The sequence below is a fragment of the Neolamprologus multifasciatus genome, chromosome 12, assembly GCF_963576455.1.
Source record: "Neolamprologus multifasciatus chromosome 12, fNeoMul1.2, whole genome shotgun sequence".
Classification (NCBI taxonomy): Eukaryota; Metazoa; Chordata; class Actinopteri; order Cichliformes; family Cichlidae; genus Neolamprologus; species Neolamprologus multifasciatus.
Window position 1 is genome coordinate 2,578,963 of NC_140450.1, and position 23,651 is coordinate 2,602,613.

Below are 23,651 nucleotides of genomic sequence, written 5' to 3' on the forward strand. Positions count from 1 at the left end.
GCTATCACTGAGGATGAATAATCATAGACTTTAATACATGACACATCCTCTACTTGCAATAAACCAATAAAAACACAAAGCTCTTACTAAACAAACATACCAAAAAAATGAATTCATGCACTATAAAAGCCGGTTACAGTTAACTTCAGCCACATGCTGTTCAATACTCCTAACTGTAATTTAAAAAATATCCCAGAAACCAAAAAAAAACACAGTTTGCATGTCGACAGTGACCAGCACGAACCAGATGGGCCGGCTGTAATCTATTCTGTGATTGGATTTATGAAAATCCCTCTCATGGAGTGATGTGTGCACACTGTGAAATCCAGTTTTGGCACACTTTAGTCCTCTTGTCACATCACGCGCATGCAGGCATGTGTAAAATTGCATCATTCTCTGGAAATGACAGCGGTCTGCCTTATTATACGACTTGGCAGAACACAAGAGCTTTTTAAGCTGTTTTCACGAGGACTCGTCAGCGTTGTGATACTCTGTTTCTCCAAAAACTGCCAGGAGATTCACATCTTCACCAAAATGTTCATGCAGTTCGACGGAAACACTGAGCTTCCTTTCAGTTTGTTCACTCGACTAAGTCGTGAGCTTTTCTCTTTGTGACTGAATACACTAAAAGTTTCTGGTGCCAGAAGGATTTTAGTCTTACTTGACCTGAAACTTTAACTTGAACACGGCAGTGACCGAGAAAAATGCTGATACCACCAAGAGCTTTGCTTATACTTTAATGTTCAACATTTTATGTCACCCAGTATAACCCGCCTCTTCTATTGGTTTCCACTGATCTCAGCAGCCTGAGGGCATTTTGCACTTTACACTCCTAAGAAGGTTAGGACACCAGCACATGCAACATACATGCTACCGTATACCCAAAACAGACATATTCCTGTCTAAAATTATGACAAAGCCACGGGACGATTCAGCACTACTGCATTCGCATCTTCACAGCAACGACTTCCTAAGAAATTCACTGTCCTCTGTCGAGGCAGACTTGTCACTTAGCAGGACATACAAAGCTATTTCTGGCCACTAAGTGGACTCAGCAACTTTGCTCAGGTCGCGCAGAGTCACAGAAGCGTTTTTCTCTGGAAAAGAGAGCAGCCTTCAGCAAAGACAGACGTGAACTCTAATCGGGCCTGACACTGAGTCCATCAGAACTTACTGAGAGGTTTGAGGATGCTGTTGCTGGCCTCATCGTTGTTTTCTGTCTCCGACTTGTCAAAGACGTTCTCCATCAACTTCTCCTTTCTGTCCTTGTGGCCAGTTTTCCGGCGGTGACGCCGCCGACGTCGATAGCTCTTGGGCACGTGCACGCCGATGTAAATGGTGTGGTGGCCTGTAAATAAAGCAGAAAGGAAGATGAACTCTGACACGCAACATCCTGATAAATTCACAGCGCCATGATACCGCAAAGACAAACGTCCGAGCTTTCCAGAAATGACAACAAGGCCAGAATATCTATGGAGGCTTGTGCGCTCACAGTCACCCTGTGAATAAAGCCCTCAGCTCAACACGTTATAATCATGTAAATGAGGAAAATAGTTACATTGTTATAAAGCATTCAAATAAACCTGATACACTTTCTGCACTACATACACAGATGTTAAAGATGCTTTTTAAACACCTCATTTAAGGGCTGATAAAAGTTAAAGCATCCCAACATTTTTATTGGTTAGTGAAAACCAGTTATTAAATTTTAGGCTTTTATTTTTGTAATTCAGGTTTGGTTCGGTGGCTTTCCTGAGTGGATTTGTTCGCTTCATGTCAGCTGTTATTTAACAATGCTCAGTTTTAGTTTTATATATTGACATTTATAGTCATCTTTTTCATTTATATTATATGTCAGGGGCATATTTCTCAGAAGTGCAGAGTAGATCTTAGAATACAAACAAGATTTAAAGGTAGGACTTTGAAGTTCATACAATTTTTATGCAATGTTGAGATAAAGCAAATATTGGCACATAGCCTAACAGTGGAGCAGATGTGCCTCTGACCTTTAGATAATACAATTTTAAACTGTATCAAACATCACAGGCAGAAAACTTCATCTCTGATCAACTTCGGGTGCCAGAATGCATGATCATATGACTCCAGTTTTAGCCAAGTTACACTGGCTCCCTGTGAAATTTCGCATTGATTTTAAAATTATTTTATTCACTTATAAAGTCTTAAATAACACAGCCCCTAGCTATTTAACAGATCTTCTTCATTTGTATAATCCTATAAAAGCACTAAGATCTTCTAACCAGATGCTCTTAATGCAACCTAAGTCTAGGTTGAAAACCAGAGGCGACTAGACTAGACTGTGGAACAACCTCCCTATTGCCATTCGCTCTTCTGAGACTGTTCAGTCTTTTAAATCTCGTTTAAAAACCCATCTTTTTACTCTGGCTTTGATCTAAGATAGTTTGATTATCATTTGGTTGGTTTCTATGTTTGTCTTGCGTTGTATTTGTCTTATTTTATTTTTTAATTTGTGAAGCACTTTGATCAAAACTGTTGTTTTTAAATGTGCTATATAAATAAATTTTGATTTTGATTGATTGAACTTCTTATATATTTTCCTGTGTTTCCTAAACACACCATAGCATTTTTAGCATTCTAGCATATTTCCCAAGCCTGGTTTTTAATCACTACAATAAGAACGACGAGGAAGAAGGACTGAAGTTGACCGTGCACGTTAGCAGCAAAGCTCACTTTGTTTATTTTGCCATCCATCCGTCCATCCATGTATCCACGTCCACTTATTTACAGTTACAGTTGGGTTGTAGCATATCTCGATTGTTTATTTTTGCTTCAGATTTAATATTCGTTGAGCTTAGCTGCTGGAGACATTAACCTGTGGACTCGATCTGATCTTGACCACTTCTCACTTCAGTTCAACTTTCTCACATGGACCAGAGCAGAGCGATGGCACCAGAGCAGCGTAACAGTGGCAGCAGTATGCCATCAAAACAAGTACTTGGATACAAAAGTCACACTCTGCAGTGAAGCCACCACCGACTGCATGGCTACATCCCTCGTATACAGGCTGACAAGCAGACCATACTGTATGCTAATAACATATTATTTGCATGGATGTGAAGTAGGGCTGGGCGATATGGTCTAAAATTTATATCGCAATATAATTTATTACAAACCCCTCATCATCAGTGGCACGCCAGTGGAGAGAGTGGACAGTTTCCGATACCTGGGTGTCCACATCACTCAGGACCTGTCATGGTCCTGCCACATCAACACCCAGGTTAAGAAAGCCCGTCAGCGTCTCTTCTTCCTCAGAAGACTTAGAGACTTCCATCTGCCACTGAAGGTGCTCAAGAACTTCTACTGCTGCACCATCGAGAGCGTCCTGACGGCAAACATCTGCACCTGGTTTGGGAACAGCACCAAGCAGGACAGACGAGATCTGCAAAGAGTGGTGCGCTCAGCCGAACGCATCATTCAATCAGAGCTCCCTGACCTGCTGTCCATCTACACCAAGCGGTGCAAGACCAAAGCTAGGAAGATCATGATGGACCTCTCCCATCCCAACAATGGACTCTTCTCACTGTTGAGGTCTGGGAAGCGCTTCCGCTCCCTTAAGGCCAAAACAGAGAGAATGAGGAGGAGCTTCTTCCCCCAGGCTATTCGGCCCTGAACCAGGTGTAGGACTGGACTCTCCCACACACATCACTATAAGACTGGACTCTCACACACATCACATCACCACACGCACCACCACACATTTCCTATAATTTCCTATAATTTATAATCTTTATAATCTCTCTCTGCTGTTTGCACATTTTTATTTATTTTTATTTTTACTGTAAATTCCTAAGTTAATTTGTAAATTTTGTAGTAAATTGTAAATACTGTAAATCTTTTTTCTGTCATTTAATGGTCGGGCATTGCGCAGCTACAAGCATTTCACCCCCATGTCATACTGTGTATGGTTGTGTGTGTGTGACAAATAAAATTTGAATTTGAATTTGAATTTGAATTTGAAGCATGTGCAGTAACGATATATATCGTGATATATTCTTTTCTTCTGTATAACGTATTTTCCACACTATAAGGCACACTTAAAATCCTTTAATTTTCTCAAAAATCGAGATTGTGCCTTATGTATGAATTCTGGTTGTCCTTACTGACCTCGAACCGATTTTGGCAGAAATCTGTTAAAAAATGTTTTAGTACAACTTTGGTAAACCGCACTGCTTGATGGATTGTCAGAGCATTACGGCTGCCGTAGTGAGGAGCTTCACTGAGTAATCTGGGTCCAAAACTCCGTCCTCTTCAGGTCCCAAAGTCAAACAAACACTGAGAGTTAAAAACTGTCTAAATTCTTTCATCTTTAATTAAATCATCAGCGTTGCTGCTTTATCGGGTGTAACAATTAAGTTTTACATCCATGAAAACAGAATTTATTAAATTTAACGGAGTTAAAGTTAACAGGAAGTTAGCTCGCTAGTTTCCACCTAAACATTTCATACCATGTTCTGACTGAGAGATTTTTGAAACTAATTCAAACGTACAGCTCTGCTATCACTTCCAACATAAATGAAGACAGAAACTAAACAGCAGTGACGTTTGCAGGGTTACTGGAGTTGGCCTAGCTGGTATATAATGTTGTGCTACGTGATTGCTAGCGACACAGCTATGTTAGCATAACATTAGCACAGTAAAGCTGGAGGATGAACACCAACTTTTTTTCCACTCGATAAAAGTTAAAGTGAAGGTTTCTGGTGGTCAGGGACAAATGCAATCGCATAGCAGGATGCTATACACGGGCTAAACTTCAGTCAGGAGAACAACTGAGATCATTCATCCACAATAAGAGGTTAGTCATTAATATACTGCAACAACATGGGAACAGAGCAGCTGCGAGAGAATTCAACATTAATGAATCAATGTTACGGAAGTGGAGGAAGCGCAGTTTTTGGCTTTCCCCATATTTCAAAAGTGCTTCATCTCTTTGCTATGACTGTCGCCCGCCATAATTTGCAGATGATAATGTATTTAGCCGCTGCGATGCTTTCGACCAAAACAGGCGCAGCTTGATGACATCATCAACATGCACTATCGTGATAGAGCGATATAGTCAAAATCTCTATCGTTGGCCAAATTTATATCGTTTATATCGCCCACCCCTAATGTGAAGTTCATGCCAGCAGGCTTCACTGTACATCCACACGTGCAGAATTTGAGGTGAGAAACTTTTACATAAGTTACTGAACTAATGCGGACATGGAATTCCAGGTATGTGAGAATTGAAGCCACATGTACCTGAGTGTTACATTGTCAGTGATATGATCATAAAATTAGTTTATTGATTTTGAATCTGATCCTGACATACTTTCTTTCATAGCATCAAACATCGGAAGCTACTTTAGTGATAACAGAATAATAATTTAGTTCTGCACGCTTCATTTCTTGTAGTTTCATCAGATTAGTTGGTGTTTAACGTCACTAATACTTAGCAAATAATCATGAACGCCAGTTTACCAAAACTTTACAAAAAAATATTTTTTGTTTTTCACTACAGATGTTTATTCTTTGTAGTTTTTCTTTACAGTAAATTAGTAAAAATGTGAATAATAAGAATAATTCTCATCATCTTCTCTCATACCTGCAAACCTTTAACTTAAGCTAATATAATCTGTTTTATATAATCTATTATTTTCACCAGACTTGGGTAAGAAAAAACCCAATAAAAGCAACATCACAGAGCAAACATCAAACGGGCTCCAGGAACAAAAAGCTCTGTGCGATCGGTGTCAAATGTCTCCTTCGGAGCAGGTCGGGCGAAGCCGAGCCAAGCACTGCACATGACCCAACCAGGAAGTGGCTGAACCCCTCAGCACAACAAACAATGACCTCTTAGAAGCACAACAGTGTTCATTATTCACTCGTACCACAACGCCTTGTGTTTTATTTTTAGGGATTCATCTAAATTCAGCGACACCAACAGTTCACAACACCGAGCTGATGCAGGGACAGAGAAAGTCAACGACTGTGAAGCTTCTGTAAACCAAGGGGAATATTTTAGGTGGTCGGGCGTTGTGCTCCTCTGTCTGTGATCATTTATTACATTTTTCAGATGACGTCCAAACAGAGTGAAGAGCAAATATTACACTGAGCCAGGGGCTGATCTACAGCTGCCCCCCAACTTTTACCTCCGTCACTTTTAGGAGAGCTTGAGCTCTTTCCTTGGCCCGTCGGGTCGGCTGGATCTGGTTTGTTTAAAACTCTTTTTTTTATTAGAAATATGCTTTAACACATCTCTGGTCTTCTGTTTTGTTCTCAGAACTAAACTCCGGCTTCCTCCCACAGTCCTAAACATGCAGTTGGTGGGGACAGGTTAATTGGTAACTAAATTACCCACAGGTGTGAATGCGAACGGTTGTCTGTCTCTATGTGAGCCCTGCTCACACTGGCAACCTGTCAAGGGTGAACCAGGCTCTCGCCCTAATGCAGCTGGGATAGGCTCCAGCAGCCTCGTGACCCTGACAAGCAGAAGTGGAAGAGAATGGATGGTTGGTTAAAATTCCACACAGAGTGTTGTTATATTAATATTTAAAAACGTCAATGCACATATCTGAAGTCAGTGTGGGAGGTGGTGAATAAAAAGCATGACAGACAGAAATAAAAACGGAGACAGAGGAAGACAAACTGCAGACCGAGCCACCATCACCCTCACCTGACCTCCTGCCCTCTGTGCTTTTGGTTCAGCAAAGATGGCACAACTCCCATGTTTACATGATAACATGCAAACACAAGATTAATCTACAACTCTGGGTTCCTGTGCCAAGGAGGGGAAAATCCAAACAGAATTCATGTACTCTAAGAAACGAGCCTTCGGCTAAACGTAAACTCTCGTGACGCCCTGATGTTTCGCCTTAAAACGACTGATCCCGGTCAGAGTTTCGTGCCAGGTTTTACTAAACTACTTACAGAATGTTCTGCAACATTAAAGCATCACAAACATCAGTGTGACACCGAATCAACACAACGGTGCTTAGCTGCACTTGCAGCCACCCAAAGGCAGTAAGCCCACGCGCCGACAATACACAACATGTTTGAGGTTTTGTGCGTGGTGTCTTTGAAAGCAGAACTATTAAATACAGGAAGTCCAGATTGGGAAATGAGGCCTGCTATATGATGGAGGGACGACTGGTGTCATTTACTTTAAATATAGTTTCTTGTGTTGTGCATTTAGTTAGTTCTTAGATTTAATTACTGCTAACCTAAAGTAACTATTAAACTGGTGGTTTGGTTGATACCTCTTTGTATCTTGTTTATCTTGTTTGAACAGCAACAGTGGGGAGGAAGACCATCATTTTAAAATTAGTAGACTTTTACGAGAACCGTGTTCAAGGAGGGACAGCCATCGACTACGACTGGTCGGAGGAAAGAGAACTGAGACAAGAGGGACACAGAGAGACAGGGACCAACACAAACTACAGGAGAGTGAAGACAAAGGTTAATGGCATGCCTGCAGTAGTGACACATAAATGCATCAGGAGTGAAAAGACGGAGTAGAGAAGAATTCAGTGCATCATGGGAAATCTTCCAGCAGCCTTGGTTACGCTAACACGTTTAAGTTACTGTAGCAGCAGATCAGACGGGCAAAAACAGCTGTTACTTCTTTCCAGTCTTCTGGAAAAATATTTTCCAGCTTTTGCATCCTTTGTGCACAAAATCAGCCCTTCCTCTGCCTCCTTACAGTTCATGTCCATCCATCAATTCTCTTCTTTATCAGTATCAGGGGCTGGAGCCAAATCCGAGGCAGAGCTAACAATGGTTCAAATCTATTTTTAATTATTGATCTGTTATTTATTTATGTGGAACATGTACAAAAGAAAGGAGAGGAGATGCCAGCATCTGAACAGGAACTCGCTTAGCTGCCCGAGTCTAACGTAGCAGGATAAGACCTGCTGTGGGGGAAACCCTGCGATGGAGTCAAAGTCACCAAACTTTTTAAGTCACTTTTTAATCAGCGCATGTATTTTGGGCCCTATTGCCAGTCTTGGCAGCCGGGGGTCAGTCCGCCAGGGCCTCCGCTCCTGGCCGCCACCCGGCACACAATGCACCCGCTGCAGCTGCAGTAATGCGGACGCTGCACCGGTCCGTCGTGGTGAAGAGGGAGCTGAGTGTAAAAGCAAAGCTCTCAATTTACCGGTCGATCTACGTCCCTACCCTCACCTATGGCCACGAGCTGTGGGTAGTGACAGAAAGAACGAGATCGCGGATACAAGCGGCAGAAATGAGCTTCCTCCGAAGGGTGGCTGGCCTCTCCCTTAGAGATAGGGTGAGAAGTTTGGCCATCCGGGAGGGGCTCAGAGTAGAGCCGCTGCTGCTCCACATCGAAAGGAGCCAGCTGAGGTGGTTCGGGCATCTGATAAGGATGCCTCCTGGGCGCCTCCTGGGTGAGGTGTTCCAGGCATGTCCCACCGGGAGGAGGCCCCGGGGCAGACCCAGGACACGCTGGAGAGATTATATCTCTCGGCTGGCCTGGGAACGCCTTGGTGTTCCCCCGGACGAGCTGGAGGAGGTGGCTATGGAGAGGGAGGTCTGGGCCTCTTTGCTTAGGCTGCTGCCCCCGCGACCCGGCCTCGGATAAAGCGGATGAAGATGGATGGATGGATGGATGTATTTTGGGCTGGTGACCACTGAAAATTGTTAAAATGAAATAACTGCCCAGGGGTGCAGGGATGATGCTGGGTGGCAAGACTTGCTTCTAGATGAATTTCTGTGCCGGCACGCTGGTAGTTGTATAGCAGAGCAAGGTAGCTCAGTTTAACATAACACAGGTGGCGAGAAGATAGCTTGAACCCTGACGCAGTCGTAAACAAGCTTTAAATTCAGGTGAGCTTCCATCTTCAGTGTCAAATTAAAATGTAGTGGAAACACAGCCTACCTGGATACATCAGGTGCAATCGGTACAAGGGAAACTACAACAGATTTCAAACAGCTGTGTTTGATGAGCAACTGTGTCAATAAATGACCATTATGTAATTAAAGAATTGGATCAATGGTGGATTTGGAGACTAATGTGGAGATTTTCCTGTTGCTGAGACACAGATGGCTGAACAGCAGCTAAAAGAGACAGACGGCGCTAATAAAGAACACAGAGCCATTACAGCTGAGAGACGAGCGATAAAAACGAGGCGCTTGCATAGGCCGAAGCAGAACAAGAAAGCAGGCGGCTGAATGAGAGGACAGCGATGAAGGCGAAGGAATAAAAAATAGTCGAGGAGCTGGAAGGGAAGATTTGCAGGGAGCCAGAGCGGCTTTGTGAAACAACTTCCTGTTCTTTTTTGGGGGGTGGAAGAAGAACTTCTTTCGGGGTCGCCCATGAGCACAAAGTGAATGAAATCTTGTGTTTGCCAGGAGGTTTGTTTAGCTCGCCAGATTTCTGAGGAGAGGCAAGGCTACAGCCAGTTTCCCCAGTAACAGCACTGCTGGGACATTGCTAGACCAGTGGTGGGGGGAGTGGCAGCACACCACACGGCACTGACAGCATACTAATACTCCAGCCTGTAAACATGTTGTTGATTGTTGGGCTTCTTCATCAGAAAGAATACAGATTGGTTTTTGCTGACTCGTGACTCAGCAGCAGGAGAGACGAAGCAGACTAACTGCTGCCAAATAAAAAGAATGTGAAACCTGGACCAAAGCTGCTTTACAGTGAGAGACGTGTCCGGCTGTATGTCGTCTACTTTGGCTGCTCGGAGAGAGCAGCACAGAGGGGGAAACAAACAAACTAACAAAACTCAGCCATCAGATCCGAGACTGACGTGTAACCTCCAGCACTGATTTCACAGTAACAAATACGCATCTTTAAAGTCGATTATTCTGCTGTTTATTCTGGGTCTTGGTTGTTTGAGCTCCTCACCTTCTTCTCATTGGACGCCACTCACAGACAGAAGGTTTGAACAGCAGGTGGGCGGAGCTTCTGTCCCCAAAGAGTACAATAAGTGGGATATGTAGAAACTGACCTTTTGGATCTCAAAAATGACTCGTTCATGCAGTCAGGTCCATAAATGTTTGGACAATCACTCGATGTATTTCGGTCACTCCTTCATTTAATCGCTGCTGAAGCTGTTTTTCATTTTTCTTTCACTATTTTGTTTCACTCCTATTTCACTTCGCTTTAATAACATTGCTCCCAATTCCAGCTCTATGTGAAAAGTCTTCTGTGTGAATTGATAATATACATAAAACTCATGAGATTATTATTATCATTACAGGGCTCTAGACTAACCTTTTGCCTAACTTGTTAGCATCGCTTAACACCGCAGTTTTACATGTGCACATTTTTTGGGGGGAAGTCCATACAGACAATATTCATTTCTAAATTATTAACTAACAATCTTGTGCTTAAAGTGCTTTGTCAATATTGTAGAAAATGTTAAACTTAATCATCATCTCGGCTCCTCTGACGACCTGTTTGCTGCTGCATGTTGCTGACAGGCAGTGGGGACACTTGAGCATTTATTGCAGCATATAATGTGTTTTCTGGATACACTGCTGCTTTTCCAGCATTCAGAGGTTGATGGCTCCGTGTCAGAGCTGGCTATGAATTTCAGACGGATCAGGCCTTAATCAATAGTTCTTTTCATCTTTTCTTATTACCCACAGCTACATCCACTACTCTCAGGCCTGAGCTGCTCACTGGGGCTGGGTATCATCACTGATTTCTATAATCCAACCTATTCCGGTTTCTCAAAGTCGAGGTCATTTAAGTGGAAAAAATAAATAAAGAAAGAAAAAGCGGCCGACAGCGCTGTAAACAACAGTAGACTGGTGGGTAATAAGAGAATGAATAATGCAGAAAACAGAGATTTGAGATGAGAAACTGTTCTTGAAGTACACAGAGAGAGAGAGAGAGAGAGCTGTGCATGAAGTGTGATTTTTATCGTGGTGGAAGCAAAACAGCAAAAGTCACAGGGAATCCATGACGATGTTTATCAAATGTGAAGCGTAGTTTGCTGCTTCTTTTGCTGCTGGCTCGGCAAATTTTGGTTGGAGAGACAAAACCTGCAGCTCAGAATCAGCGCAAAAAGACGTAAACACAGAGCGGACGCATCAGAATCGCTGAGCTCCGACAGCGTGTCCATCTACGGGCCGTCAGGTGAGAAAGCCGAGAAAGACAAAGTTGATTCTGATGCGTCGGGTCTGTGTTTACGTCTCTGTGTGGAGTCCGTGTACCTGCTCTCATTTACTGTTTGGTTGTTGTTGAAATAGTTTTGTGAGCTTTAATCTGAGAATCTGGCGTTTCTGGAAAACACAGTTATATTTAAAAGTCGATTCAGGATTTAATGAATTGATATCGCTTTATTCAAGCTCCTCACCTCCATCTATCCACCTGCACTTTCGACTGGACCACGGCCAATCAGAGAGGTCCCACCCCTTACTATCTCTGATTGGTGTAGTCCACAATAGGGGCATAATGTGTGTCTGTTGTTGACCACAGAGTTGCAGAGATTTTTTTTTTTGTTACCTGAACAGTTGGTCGCACAGGAGCAACCAAATATTTTTTTTAGTTGCACCACTGAAACATTTGGTCGCATTTGCGATTTGCGACCAATTTGGTCACAAATTGGTGACATTTTATGTCTCTTACATTCCTTGACTCCAGGTGTATTTGTCCGTGTTGGGAAGATTGGTCTTACTTTGTGCAGCTAGTTCACAGCATGAACTTAAATTACTTAAATATACCCCAATGTCTCATCAGTGGCCCCGGGCAACACAAAACAATACCAAGAGTCTGCGGTGGGTCGCATGTCATACTTTGAAGTTCCTGGATTTAAAGTATTTAAGATTTACTTCATTTCAAATTTAAAATCAGCTTTCATGTATAAATATTTTTACAGTTCGTCTGTTACAGACACAATCTAAAATGTAAAAAAAACTAAAGGCCTTGGCTGCCTGTAATCCTAAATGAGCGCAGAGAGCAGAATGCAGCTCATTCTAACGTTTTAAAGCTGTTAACTGGCGCATGTTAAAGACGGCAATGCTGAAAGGTTTTCCTGTTCCTGTCCGCTGTCCTGTAGGTCAGGATTAGTGAGGTAAACACAGCGTCACGCGCTCTGTGGTCCACATCCTTCTCCTGCCAGCTCGCTGAATAGCTGAGCATCAGGTTGTACATGCAGGAAGTAGAAACTGGCAGTTTTGAAAAGGCTAAACAACCTCCCTGTGGTTTTGGGACTTATTAAAAAAATTATGTACATATATATAAAGAATTCTGTTTTCTTGGTTAACTATTGTTTCTAGGCAAATCTGGATTTTTTTAATAAAAGAGAGACTTCAGAACCTGAGGAACCTCTCAGAAGTTTTAAAAACTGGAAAAAATCTATTTTATTTCTTTTTTTTAGGCAGCTACATAGAAGAACTAAAGAGCAACAGGTAAAACTTACCTTCTACTTCCTCTTCATCACAAAGGTGCTTGAGTAAGGACGCCCCGCGGTCCAGCACCGCCTCATCCTCCATCCTGTAGTAGTAAAAAAGGAAGAAAGACTGTTCACACTTTTCCTCCAGCGACAGCGTGGAGCCATAGCGCTTGGGCTCGTTCACTTGCAGTAAGTTCGGACTGGGGCTCAGTCTGGTGCTGCTGGTGGCGCTCATCTCCACCCATCAAACACTCCAGAGTCACAGCGCCTTGAGATGTAATTTTCAGCACGCAAACTATCCTAACTTAGAGAACATGCGTCGTCCTTCCGGAGGACAAAGTGTGCAGCCGGTAAGTGTGGTGTAATGGATTTAATCTAGAAGAGGGGGGTGAGGGGAGGACAGGAAGTTCTCTAATTGAGTACGATGACCAGAGCGTCTGCGCTGGACATGCGCAAAAAAATGTCCGACTGACCGAGACTTAAACCCAGTAAAATCCGGATGTGACTTCACTTCACTTCACTTTGATTAGAAACAGAATCAAGGTGAAAAACCATCAAAGGGAGCGTCAATAAATGTTCTAATCAGTTACACGCCCCCACGCGCATCACAAAGCCTCTCCATCTGTTTGGTAATGCCTGCCAGCCCCCCCTCCGTCACCCTCCACCCAAGAAACAAGTGGGCCATCACATGTCTGTATACTCATCCTCCCTTACAGGATTACACCAGCTTTACTTAAGTGACATCACACTCACACAAGCCCGTAAGAGGCTGGCGTGCCGGCGCCTCCGCCGCTCTCCAAGAACCACACAAACGTAACGTTAGCTCAAATGGGCCGAACTGTTTCCCAACAAACATTGACATTAAGAAAGGATTCAAATGTCTACAGGCTGACTTGCCTTGAAGGTAACAACAGGTTTTGGCTTCTAGATTTTATACTTTACAGTGTGTACTCCCAGCTATGCAAGACGAGCAACAGCAGGAATAAAAACTTTGCTGTCTTTAACCTCAAATCTCTGTTTTTTTTGTTTGTTTTTTTACACACACACAAAAACATTCACAGTTATAAGTTCCATAACTTCCTCATAATTCACAAGCGTCCTCACACCCTCTTTTGTCCTACAGTGTGCGATTCTTCCTGGTAAAAACGTTGATATCGTTTGTTTTAATCAAAAGATTTATGAGTATTTTTTTCCAGGACAGTTCTTTTGTGTGCATGTCACCGATCGAAGACTTTTGAACTGATAAAATTAAGTAGGGGAGCAGAATTCGGTCGTTTTAACAGTCTATTAAAATCTGCTTTTCACCACCAAGATCTTCATCCATCCATCTTCATCCGCTTTATCCGAGGCCGGGTCGCGGGGGTAGCAGCCTAAGCAGAGAGGCCCAGACCTCCCTCTCCCCAGCCACCTCCTCCAGCTTATCCGGGGGAACACCAAGGCGTTCCCAGGCCAGCCGAGAGGGGTCGGGTGCATTGTGTGCCAGGTGGTTCCCGGCTGCCAAGACCAAGATCTTCAAGGTTCACTTAATGATTTTTTCAGTTGAAAAGTGACAAAAAGCCTGTGCCAAACATCAGGTGCAGGGGCCAGAATTGGCCCACCAAAGACTCCAACCTGGGCCACTGAGCGGCTTAGGAAAACATGAAGGAGGACATGAATGTTAAACCTCTATTTTCATGTTTTACAGTTTTTCTTGCTGGTGAAGAACTCCGTCTAATACCAAAGCAAAAAAGTTGGATAACAATTAAAAACCAGAAAGTGCACTGCCTACTGTAGAACTGTCAGTTCACTGTAAAAATCATGTAAAAATTAAATATTCTGTCAATTAATAAAAAGTTTCTGGATGCCCCGCCCTTAACCTGCTTCAGGCCGTTGTTTGTGCTGCTCAAAAGGGAAAGTCTCTGTCGGAGCTTTCTGTCTAACATCGGACTGACTATGTGACACATCTTGTTGTGATTGTTGGGACTTGGTGCCTTTGTTCCATGCATTTAGTTTGCATGATAAACAGGATGGAAACAGATGATAAAACCATGATAATGCTTTTCTTAAACACAATTTTTTCCTCATCAGTTCAGTCAGATTTTGAATCTTTTTAAGCCCTTAAAAAGATTCAAGTTCAAATAAAACATCTGCTGCTGCTGCTGTGAAAACAACACCAGTCATTTTAGAGGTTTTAATGCAGTCACAGGCTCCATCCACATGTACCCGGGTATTTTTGAAAACGCAGATTTTTCTATGTGTTTGCACCTTTCGTCCACACATAAACGGCGTTTTCGGTCACTGAAAACGGAGATTCTAAAAACTCCGGCCAGGGTGGATATTTTCTAAAACTCCGTTTTTGCATTTAGTGTGGACGAGAAAAACGGAGAAAACGCAGAAAATGCAGGGTCAAAGGTGTGCGCATTTTTATGACGTCACACTGTGCGCCACGTTATTGTTTCGGTGAAATTAATTTCTACAATACTGTTACTGTTAATTGTACTCGCTGCAGTGTTTAAATGCTTACATATACACACACTTACTGTCCCTCCACACATATGACTCGGTTCTGCTTCTATGCCCCATCTTTGTTTACTTTTTCCCGCCGAGGCTTCTAGACTTCTGATTGGCCAACATTTCTGCACGGTTAGGAATATAGCGCCACCTGTTGCTTTGGCATGTTCCTAGCAGCGTTTTCTTTCATTTCTGCCTTTACGTGTGGACGGGATTATTTTTTAAAACGAAAACGGAAAATCTCCGTTTTCAAAAATACCCGTGTACGTGTGGACGTAGCCACAGACTGTTTGATGTGTTTTGCAAAGAAACAGTCCAATTTTTTCCAATCTGTCTGCAGAATTTAAAAGCCTCCAACTGTTTCCTGCAAAGCAATAAAATATTAAATTCGTTTAACAACAACTAGTGGTTGGATCATCCGTTTCTTCCACTAATTAATTCATCATAAAGAAAAAAGAAAATGTCTGAAATGTCTTCTTGCAGCTTTTCAAATAGGATTTCTTGCCTTTTCTGCACATCAACGAGACGTTGTCTTCCGTTGTCGAAAGGTCAGAGTGACATTTGAAAAGATTACGAGGCGTTCTTTGAGTAATCATTTTCTACTCAGTTTCTAACCAAAAGAACAAACACGCTAAAAGATGAGAAAACACTAACAAGCTCATTTTCTTTAAGCTAGCAGCATTGTTTCAGCGGGGCATACTTTCAGATCGAACGTTTAAGGTGTTGTAAAATGTTGTACATAAAACAGGCGCTCTGTAGACGTCACTTTGATCTACTGGAAATGAAAGCACTTTTTTCTGCGCTTTGACAAAACAGTAATCTTAAAAAATGATCAGCAGAGCCTCAGGTAACGGAAGTTCAAGCCCCCAAGACAGGAAATAAAGGATCTACATTTGGTTATTCTGTGTATTTAGGCAATATCAGATAAATAACAACAGCACCTATAAGGACGTCTTCAACATTTTGAGGCATTTAGGTCACAGAAGGTTTGACAGTTTGGGGATGAGAGGGCTCAGAGGTTAAAGGTCAGCTACAGAACTGTCAGAGGACTCATTAATGTGTAGTGCTGTGTAATTATCATACATATAAAATAACATGTTTACTTTTTCTCTTGTAAGTTATAAAGCCAGTGCAGGAAGAAGTGTGTGTTTGCAACAATCCACCAAATGATCTGAGTTACAGAGTCTCTCACCCAGGATTTGGTGATATTACCTAATATTCAGATAAAGGCTGTGTGATGGGCTCCTTCGCCCCTTTTCTGCCTGTCTGTGTGTGTTGCCACAGGTATTGCAGAGAAGTTGTTATTTGTTCTCAATCAAGACGCCAGCACACCTGGGCCCAGTGCACCTGTGCCTCACAGCAGCCCTCAGACTTCAGTTCCTGTGCGGCTCTCTTCCCTGAGACGCTGCTTCAGAGTTTGCTTGCTCCTGACTGCACTAATTACACACACACACTGGTTGATTTAACTTCCTATATTTCTTTAATTTAGCATAAACTGTTTCTTAATTGGTGCACTTTGCCAAGCAGCCTGTTTGTGGTTTCACCGATTAAAGAACAAACTCGAGTTTTGATGTGAGTCGACTTCTTAAGAGCTTTAAAATAACAGTTTCAGTCACAGCTGTGGTTTTGTATCTCTGCACTTCACTGGTTTTCCTGCTAATGCTGCCGTTCCCACTTCCTTCATTGCCACCTATGGAACAACCAAGGACATGACAGGCCTCGGCTGACCGCCCACACATGCCTGCACTAAATTTAACATAAGAGAAGAAGAAACGACCTCGTGTTATAAAACACTAAAAACTCTGTCTTGTATCTGCTTCTACCCTAACTCTAGAGTTTTAAGAGGTAACGGTTTAATAGATATCTGCCTTCATATTTTGTGTGTGTGATATGAAACCAAAACCTTTGAGCCTCACCTTTTAGTACTGGGTTTAACATAATCTGACAGATTTAAAGTGCATAATGAAAAACAAGCAATCCAAACATTCACTGATTCCTCTGCTGAAAGGATGTGGTGCTTTTTTTCTGCACAGTCTTAACTTATCAGACTTTTCTAAGTTGACTTAAAGATCAGTCTCATGTCATGTGATCTCACGAGTTCATAAAGGTACATTCTTTGCATCTTCTGTCATATGCTTTGCTATTTAGAAACACGAGTCTTATTGTGTTTAACAAGTTACAAGTGAGTGACTTATAGTTCATAATGAACTCATTTAAACCAAAAGTAAGAAATCATCTTTGTAAAAAGAATGTGTGGCGGCTTATGAGACCAAAAGGGGGGAAACAATATTACCAAAAAGTGCAGAAGACGACACACTTCTTCCACCTTTACATAACTTTTAAGAAGTTCCTTCTTTCATAGAACAAAAGTTCAGGACTTGACCTTGAACCTGATCTGCTTGTAACATAGAAAGCTTTCCACTACCTTTGCTTTTAATGGAAGTTCTGCTAATAATGCTATGCTAGCTCTCCAGTTAGAACAAATGGAGAATAAATGCACCTAAAGTTTCATTAATCAATAATTGACACTTTGCATATGTTAAAGATTAGTAACTAAACCTTGAAACAACCCTATTAAAACTGTACAAGCAATCAGAACCTCGAGGGCTGTAACTTTGCACTTACATGAATGCAATCTGTCCCTTCACAGATAACTTATCAGTCTCTCCGTCCTCACTACAACCTGCATGTAGCGTGCACTCTCTGTGTCTCCGAACCATGGAAACATCAAACAGCCTAAAGGCATCCACATTGTGTTGTGGCTGACGGCATCTGCTCACATGAGATATGAAAAAATGCATGCAGGTCATGTATCGAGTATCAATGACCTCTGGTCAGATTTGTAAAGGAAAATCTCCCGACAACAACTAACAACAACTAACAACAACTAGGGCAAAGTAAAAGTCATCACTCTGAAAGCCAAAAAGGTGGTTGTGCGCACAGTAAAAGGATAGTTTTTTGGTAGCTACACACCTGAAGATTCAAGTGTGGTGTCTAAATAAACGCAGGTGCTGATGGATGTTGAAATTATGGTTCCAATCTTTGTGAACAAACAAAAGATATTCAGACACTTTTTCTGATTCATTTTTGATCAGATTGATTAACTGTAATAAGCTTTGCTTTTATCGTCTCTGTGTTCTTCTTTCTTCTTTGTGTTCTTTATTGGGTTTCGAATTGCAACCTTGAAAAACCCGTCATAAAGCCGCAGCAAGATCTGGGTTTCTACGGTTATTTCAAAAAGCTTCCAGGTGTTTTTAAAAATAGATCAATACATCCAATATATTCTGTGATTAATATTTATCAGAGTAATATAGGCGGTGTGTTTAAAGTAGCTTCACCATCCAAACAATTGCACGTTAGGTGACAGAATCCATGTAAAACAATTACATGACTCACGTGTCAGAGCTTACACTTTCACATCTTTAAACCTAAACTGACCTTAAAGGGCTGCGGCTTTGTTAATGGACGACTGTCCTGCCTCCACATGTGATATTTTTATGGGAGCTACGCTCAAATTGACAGATTTCCTATTTTAAATGAATCTGAAAGGCAGAGACTACAAGAACAAATTAAACGCCTGTTTTTACGCTTTTACTTTTTAAATCAAAACATCGTAATTTGCTCACAAGTATCATCAGCTTTTTTCACACTGGTGTGTTCGAGTCAATCTTAATATATAAAATGTTTTAACTATGCTATGAAAAAGGGTCTGACGGGATCACTTACTTCTTGGTGCCACTCATCTCTTCAGCGTGCGATAAACCTCCTTGCTGAATATGCTGAGCAGAGCGGATCAGAGGAGCGAGCGGCTGCTGATGTTTGACCTGACAAAGTAACACAGAGAGAGGTGATTTCCCTGCTTTCACGGGCGAGTCTTACACACAGGAATCACAGCAATGTGTTACATGTGCTGCTGCCGCTGTAAAAGTTTAGCGAAGATTAGACTTAAAATCTCAACGCAGGAAAAATGCAACAAAAAATTCACACCGAAAGATCAAACAAGCGGACTTCATTAACTTTGCACTTGTGTGCAGACCCTTTGGCTCCCAGAAAACACCATCAAATCAAGTTGAACGAGCAAACGGCCTGACCAAAACAACAGCTGCGCATTTTACGCGCAACCCACTCTTGGGTATTGTGATAATTTACCAAGTTGAGCATATAAAGTCACAAAAAGCAAGAAAAAGTCTACAAGCTCCTGAAGACACCTGCAGAAAAATGACAAGAAAACAAAGGTGATTTCGTACCAAGGCGTCTTTTTACGCATGTACACGAGGCCGGAACACGTCCCGCTGTCCAAAGTGAAACTGGAGCTGCGGACTTACCTCTGTGTTATTGATCTTTGGCTTTGTGTCTTTGGTTCTTATCGTCCCTCCTTCGCTGGCATGCAGATAAGAGGTACTGCTCCCACTTCTTAGAGTAAGTTTGAATGTGGCATTGTGACAGCAGCTGCGCTCAGCGTGCAGCCTCTATCTCCTGGACCATCCTTCCTTCAACGCCACTCCTCCGGTGGGAGGTCAAACTGCCCCTCCGCTGCACCGTCCTGTTTTTCTCCCAGCTTTGTTTTTGCTCCAGCTGGACCATTGCGCGGTTTAAGCGCGCGGGCACGATGTTGGAACGCACGCGGATATTCGCAGTAAAGTCTGTAGGAACTAAAGTCACGCACAAAAAGAGCGACATTGGATTTAAATCATTCAATTAGATACTCATCTGTACTGTGATCTGTACTTCCTGAAATCACGTTTAACTTTGGCTCACATAACAATCTGTGGATGCTTTCATCAGGCACTTGCAGAGGGGGGTAGCAGAGAACCTGCCCCTTTCCTGATGGGTGCCCCAAGTTTTTTTTTTTTTTTTTAGGGTTTGCACAGAGTGGATAGTCAAACAAACTGGATCCTCATAAATGCATTCTTTTATATTTATTTATTTATTGTCCTTATTACTTTATTATTATAGCACTATAATGAATCCTATGGGAAGGATTCTGGATCAGCAACATCATGCAAACTTTTGTCCATAGTACGTACAGTATATACTATAAAATGCCACGTGTGCATGTGTCTGTGCGTGTTTTATGTGTATAGATTTTTTAAAGTTATTACTCAGGTATAAAAACAATTATAAACACAACTGCAATGTTTTATAACATTTTTCTATCGTTACTTTATTATGGATTAAGTGCAAGGTTGTTAACTGTGGATAATCATTTTAGCTCTGAGCCCCCCGCCCCTTCAAACATCTCTGCACGCCCCTGGCTCTCATTAGATGCCGGTAATGTCCAGCATAGCTGCAGCTTCTAAAGAGGACACCTGCTGAAACTGCTTAGTTGTGCAGCTATAGAGCGCCATCTGTTGGAAGAAATATTGCAAGATTGGCTGAGTCGACCTTCTTACTTGGCTGTAATATCAGCTTTATCATCACCAGCTGCAGTAAATGGAAAGTAAGTTTGATGCCATGGCTGAAAAAAGCGTTTTTGTTATTTTTGCTGAAGGTTCTTTTTTACCTGAGTCTTCCTCACACTATGAAATTATTAATTATAGCTCAGCCTGTTATAAAAATAATAGTTGTTTGTGGTGTCTTGGTTTGAGCCACTGTTAAAGTCTAAAGCCTAAAGTCTCCCATTCTAAATCAAAACTCTTATCATCTGCTGTGGTTCAGAAAGCCGTTCATTAAGGTCTTTTCTTGGTTTGCAACCCACTTAACAGTTAAATACACCAAATACTTGCAATGTTAAAGTAAGACAATAGCTCGAGTGACTCAAACTGTCACTGTCCTACATCAGCAGCATAGCCCAGCAGGTCAGTCTGCTCAGGAATAGCTTGAGGGTCAAGTCTTGACCCATCTTTGCCAGATCCCAAAGGAGCATCTGTGGGATGTGGCAGCACAGACCGAATCCAAGGGGGGCAAAACCACAGTATCCAAAAGATGTGCTGTCAACCACCTGGACCCAGCAGCACTGATAAAACTGAGGTCTCCTGTCCTTGAGATGACAGGCGACAGCTGGTTTGAAGCGATAAGGCAGACATTAAGTGTGGATTCAGTGCATCCTTGAACATTTAGCTTTGCATCCCTCCCAAATTCTTTCGGACTAAAGAATCATTGATAACCAAAATGGTTTCCAGAGATAATAAAGCTACTGAGAGCAGGAAATCCATCAGCACCAAGTTTTAATTGTGCACATTTAAGAAAAGAAAGGCAGAACAAACTGGTTAATGTTTCCAGACTATTTATGCAGAATCTGGTGGCCAGCCATGGGGTAAAAGGAGTTTTATTAACATTCCACACAGACCTGACTTTCCAGGAAAAGGTGAATATTTAATTTGGAAATAGAGAAACAATTGTCATCAGTCACCTTTGCCAGTTTTTGTCAGTGTAAAAACAAATCCAGGGACAAATTGAAATTGTTAACTAAGGCAGACATTAAGTGTAGATTCAGTCCTTGAACATTTAGCTTTGAGTAAAACTGAAAATCTCTAATTATTAAGTCAAATTGTGATGTTAGCCCAAATATAGATTTTTATGGCAAAAAAAAAACATGTTTTCAGTGGCACAAACAAACTTCCATACAAAACAGGAATTTTAATATAAGTGTTGAATGTTTCTGCCTCAGCCAGGTCATTTCTATACAAATGAGTCTGCAGGTATCAGGCTTCTAACATTTAACATTTTCTCAGTTAATAATCATTTACTTACTTATAACTTTTTTGTTTTGTTTTTTGGAAATATTTCCTCAGAATTAAGCAGCGATTCAAACAATTCTGCCTTAATAAACTCATGTTTATATCAAACTGTTATCAGCTTAAACGTTCATGCTATCCAGGTTTTAACACCAATACTGTAAGTTTTTGTATCTTATGTGGAAATTATTTTAACGAACACTCGGGAATAAAAGCATCATTCAGACAATCAGCAGATCAACAGATAGCATTGTAGCATTAAAGCATTAAAGCATCTTGTTTAATTGTTATCAGCATGATGTGTATAACACTAATATCAAATGAGGTGTATTAAGTCTCCAGATAATAACGTGTGTGTGTTAGCTCACACCAGTAGCTCCTGTGTTTCCCATTTGTTTTACTGGCTGTGTGATAAAAATATTTATAGGAAATGATTTATGATGGACGACCAAGCAAACATCCACTTGTGCAAATTTAATTCAAATTTTGCATGTACACAGTGAAGACGTCACTATTCAGAGCAGAGTGGACACCTCTGTTTATGACACACTTATGGAGAAACTGTAGGAAAGTTTATGGAAAGTAGCTTCTAATGCCACGAGGTTAGTATTGAAGTGACCTGTGTGGCTCAGAGCAGGTTAAATGTTTGTTGCTGCTGGAGTCAGTACATTTAGTGCCTTATTAAGAAGTCTCCATCCATCAATACTTGTGAGACTGAGATGAATGTGGGCTCAACAAGTATGAAGTCTTCTATCTGTCTCCATTGTGGGGACACTGGTCCAGGTGCCTCTTAACGGTGGCTTTTGTATTGTTTTATGAGACTGTTTGTTTTTTTGGACCATGAGTCTGAAGTAAAGCTTGGTTGAGACTATTTACTAAATTAAACTCAGGTCCAAACACACTGGAAGGGTTCGTGATCACTGGTGAATCCGATTAGCTCTGATGTCTAATGTGTTTGTAGCTTTGTGTTTCTGCCTGCCACGGTGCTTGTAGCTCTGCTTTCATCTCCACCAACTCCAGTTTTGCTAACCTTTTTAGCTTCAGTGGAATCAGTGGGTTGACTTGCCCTTGTTTGATAAAGAAACATTTTACTTTCAGCTGCTGGTTCAGGTTTCATTAGACAGAATAGAATGAGCCATAAAATCAAAAGAATGAATTCAAAGAGTCCAAGAAGCTGCACAGAGCTGCAGAAAACACAGCCTATTAGATTAGTGCATTTGAGGTTTTTTAATATGCTTCAATGAAATGCAATGAAAAGTTTATTTAAAATTATTTGCGTATCAGTTGCCATATTGTTATTTGAATAAGGTAGGGTGGGCTATTCTAATATACTACTCTATAATGCAAAGCTGCAATAAGATATTCTAGGTATTTAAATGTTCTCGCGCTGAAAAAGTCCATCCATCCATCTTCTGGTGTTTATAGGGCAGAAGTCTAAACAAAGAAGTTGGGACTTCACTCTCCCCAGCCACCTCCCACCTTTGGCATTCCCAAACCAGCTGTGGGACATGATCTCTCTGTAGGTCTCTCACAGACCACCAATCTAAATTCACTTATGCTCAAATACAATGTTTTTCTTTATGAACAAACTGTTGTTTAGCACAAAAGTCCAACAAACCAAGACCACTTGGCTTCAGATCAAGCCTTTTTTGCCAGTCACACTCCACAGGTCACACTGTCATTGCTCACATGAGTGCTGAAGTCCTCGAGCAGGACAGTGGAGTCCCAAGCAGAGATGCCTTCAAGCATGCTGCCCATGCACAAGTCCTGGAAAGTGCTGTTTAGAGTCAGAGTCACACGTGTGCACCATTTCTCAAACATTGTCAATGGTCGTAGGGAAGATGTGTCATCGTGCTTGTATTGTCCTTTTCCCCCCACTTTACTGGGAATCCTTAACTGCTTTCTGGAAAATTAAACTTGGTTGCTGTATAACTCGTGATTGTTCTCAGAGCTCGTATTTGTCACCTTTAGCCTCTTTACCTAAATGCAAAAACAAGAGAATAATATTTAACTTTGAAATTCACTTTAACCTTTCAGGTTAACCTGATACAATCATCAATAACTTTTGGAGTGTTGCCAAATCAAAAGGACAGGGATT

At 41.7% G+C, this 23,651-nt stretch overlaps 1 protein-coding gene and 1 long non-coding RNA gene across 10 annotated transcripts in view; one reads left to right on the plus strand and one right to left on the minus strand.

The window, feature by feature from the left end:
- Positions 1 to 19,356, minus strand: part of slc4a4a (solute carrier family 4 member 4a) — a 79,683-nt gene extending 60,327 nt beyond the window's left edge. For 4 of the 9 annotated variants that reach the window (XM_085179970.1, XM_085179973.1, XM_085179968.1 and 1 more), the window contains exons 1-2: positions 12,414 to 13,311; positions 1,175 to 1,348 (exon numbers count right to left, since the gene is read on the minus strand). In XM_085179970.1, coding sequence (XP_085036096.1) covers positions 1,175 to 1,348; positions 12,414 to 12,621 — 382 coding nt within the window. In that variant the 5' untranslated portion in view covers positions 12,622 to 13,311. Of the gene's footprint in view, positions 1 to 1,174; positions 1,349 to 12,413; positions 13,312 to 18,602; positions 18,701 to 19,201 lie in introns of those variants that run through there. The other 5 variants (XM_085179974.1, XM_085179971.1, XM_085179975.1 and 2 more) reach the window with 4 other exon arrangements.
- Positions 1,344 to 12,224, plus strand: LOC146506157 (uncharacterized). Its single transcript, XR_014877181.1, has 2 exons — positions 1,344 to 11,240; positions 11,398 to 12,224. It is a non-coding gene; the product is annotated as an uncharacterized LOC146506157 (long non-coding RNA).
- Positions 19,357 to 23,651: the final 4,295 nt, after the last annotated feature.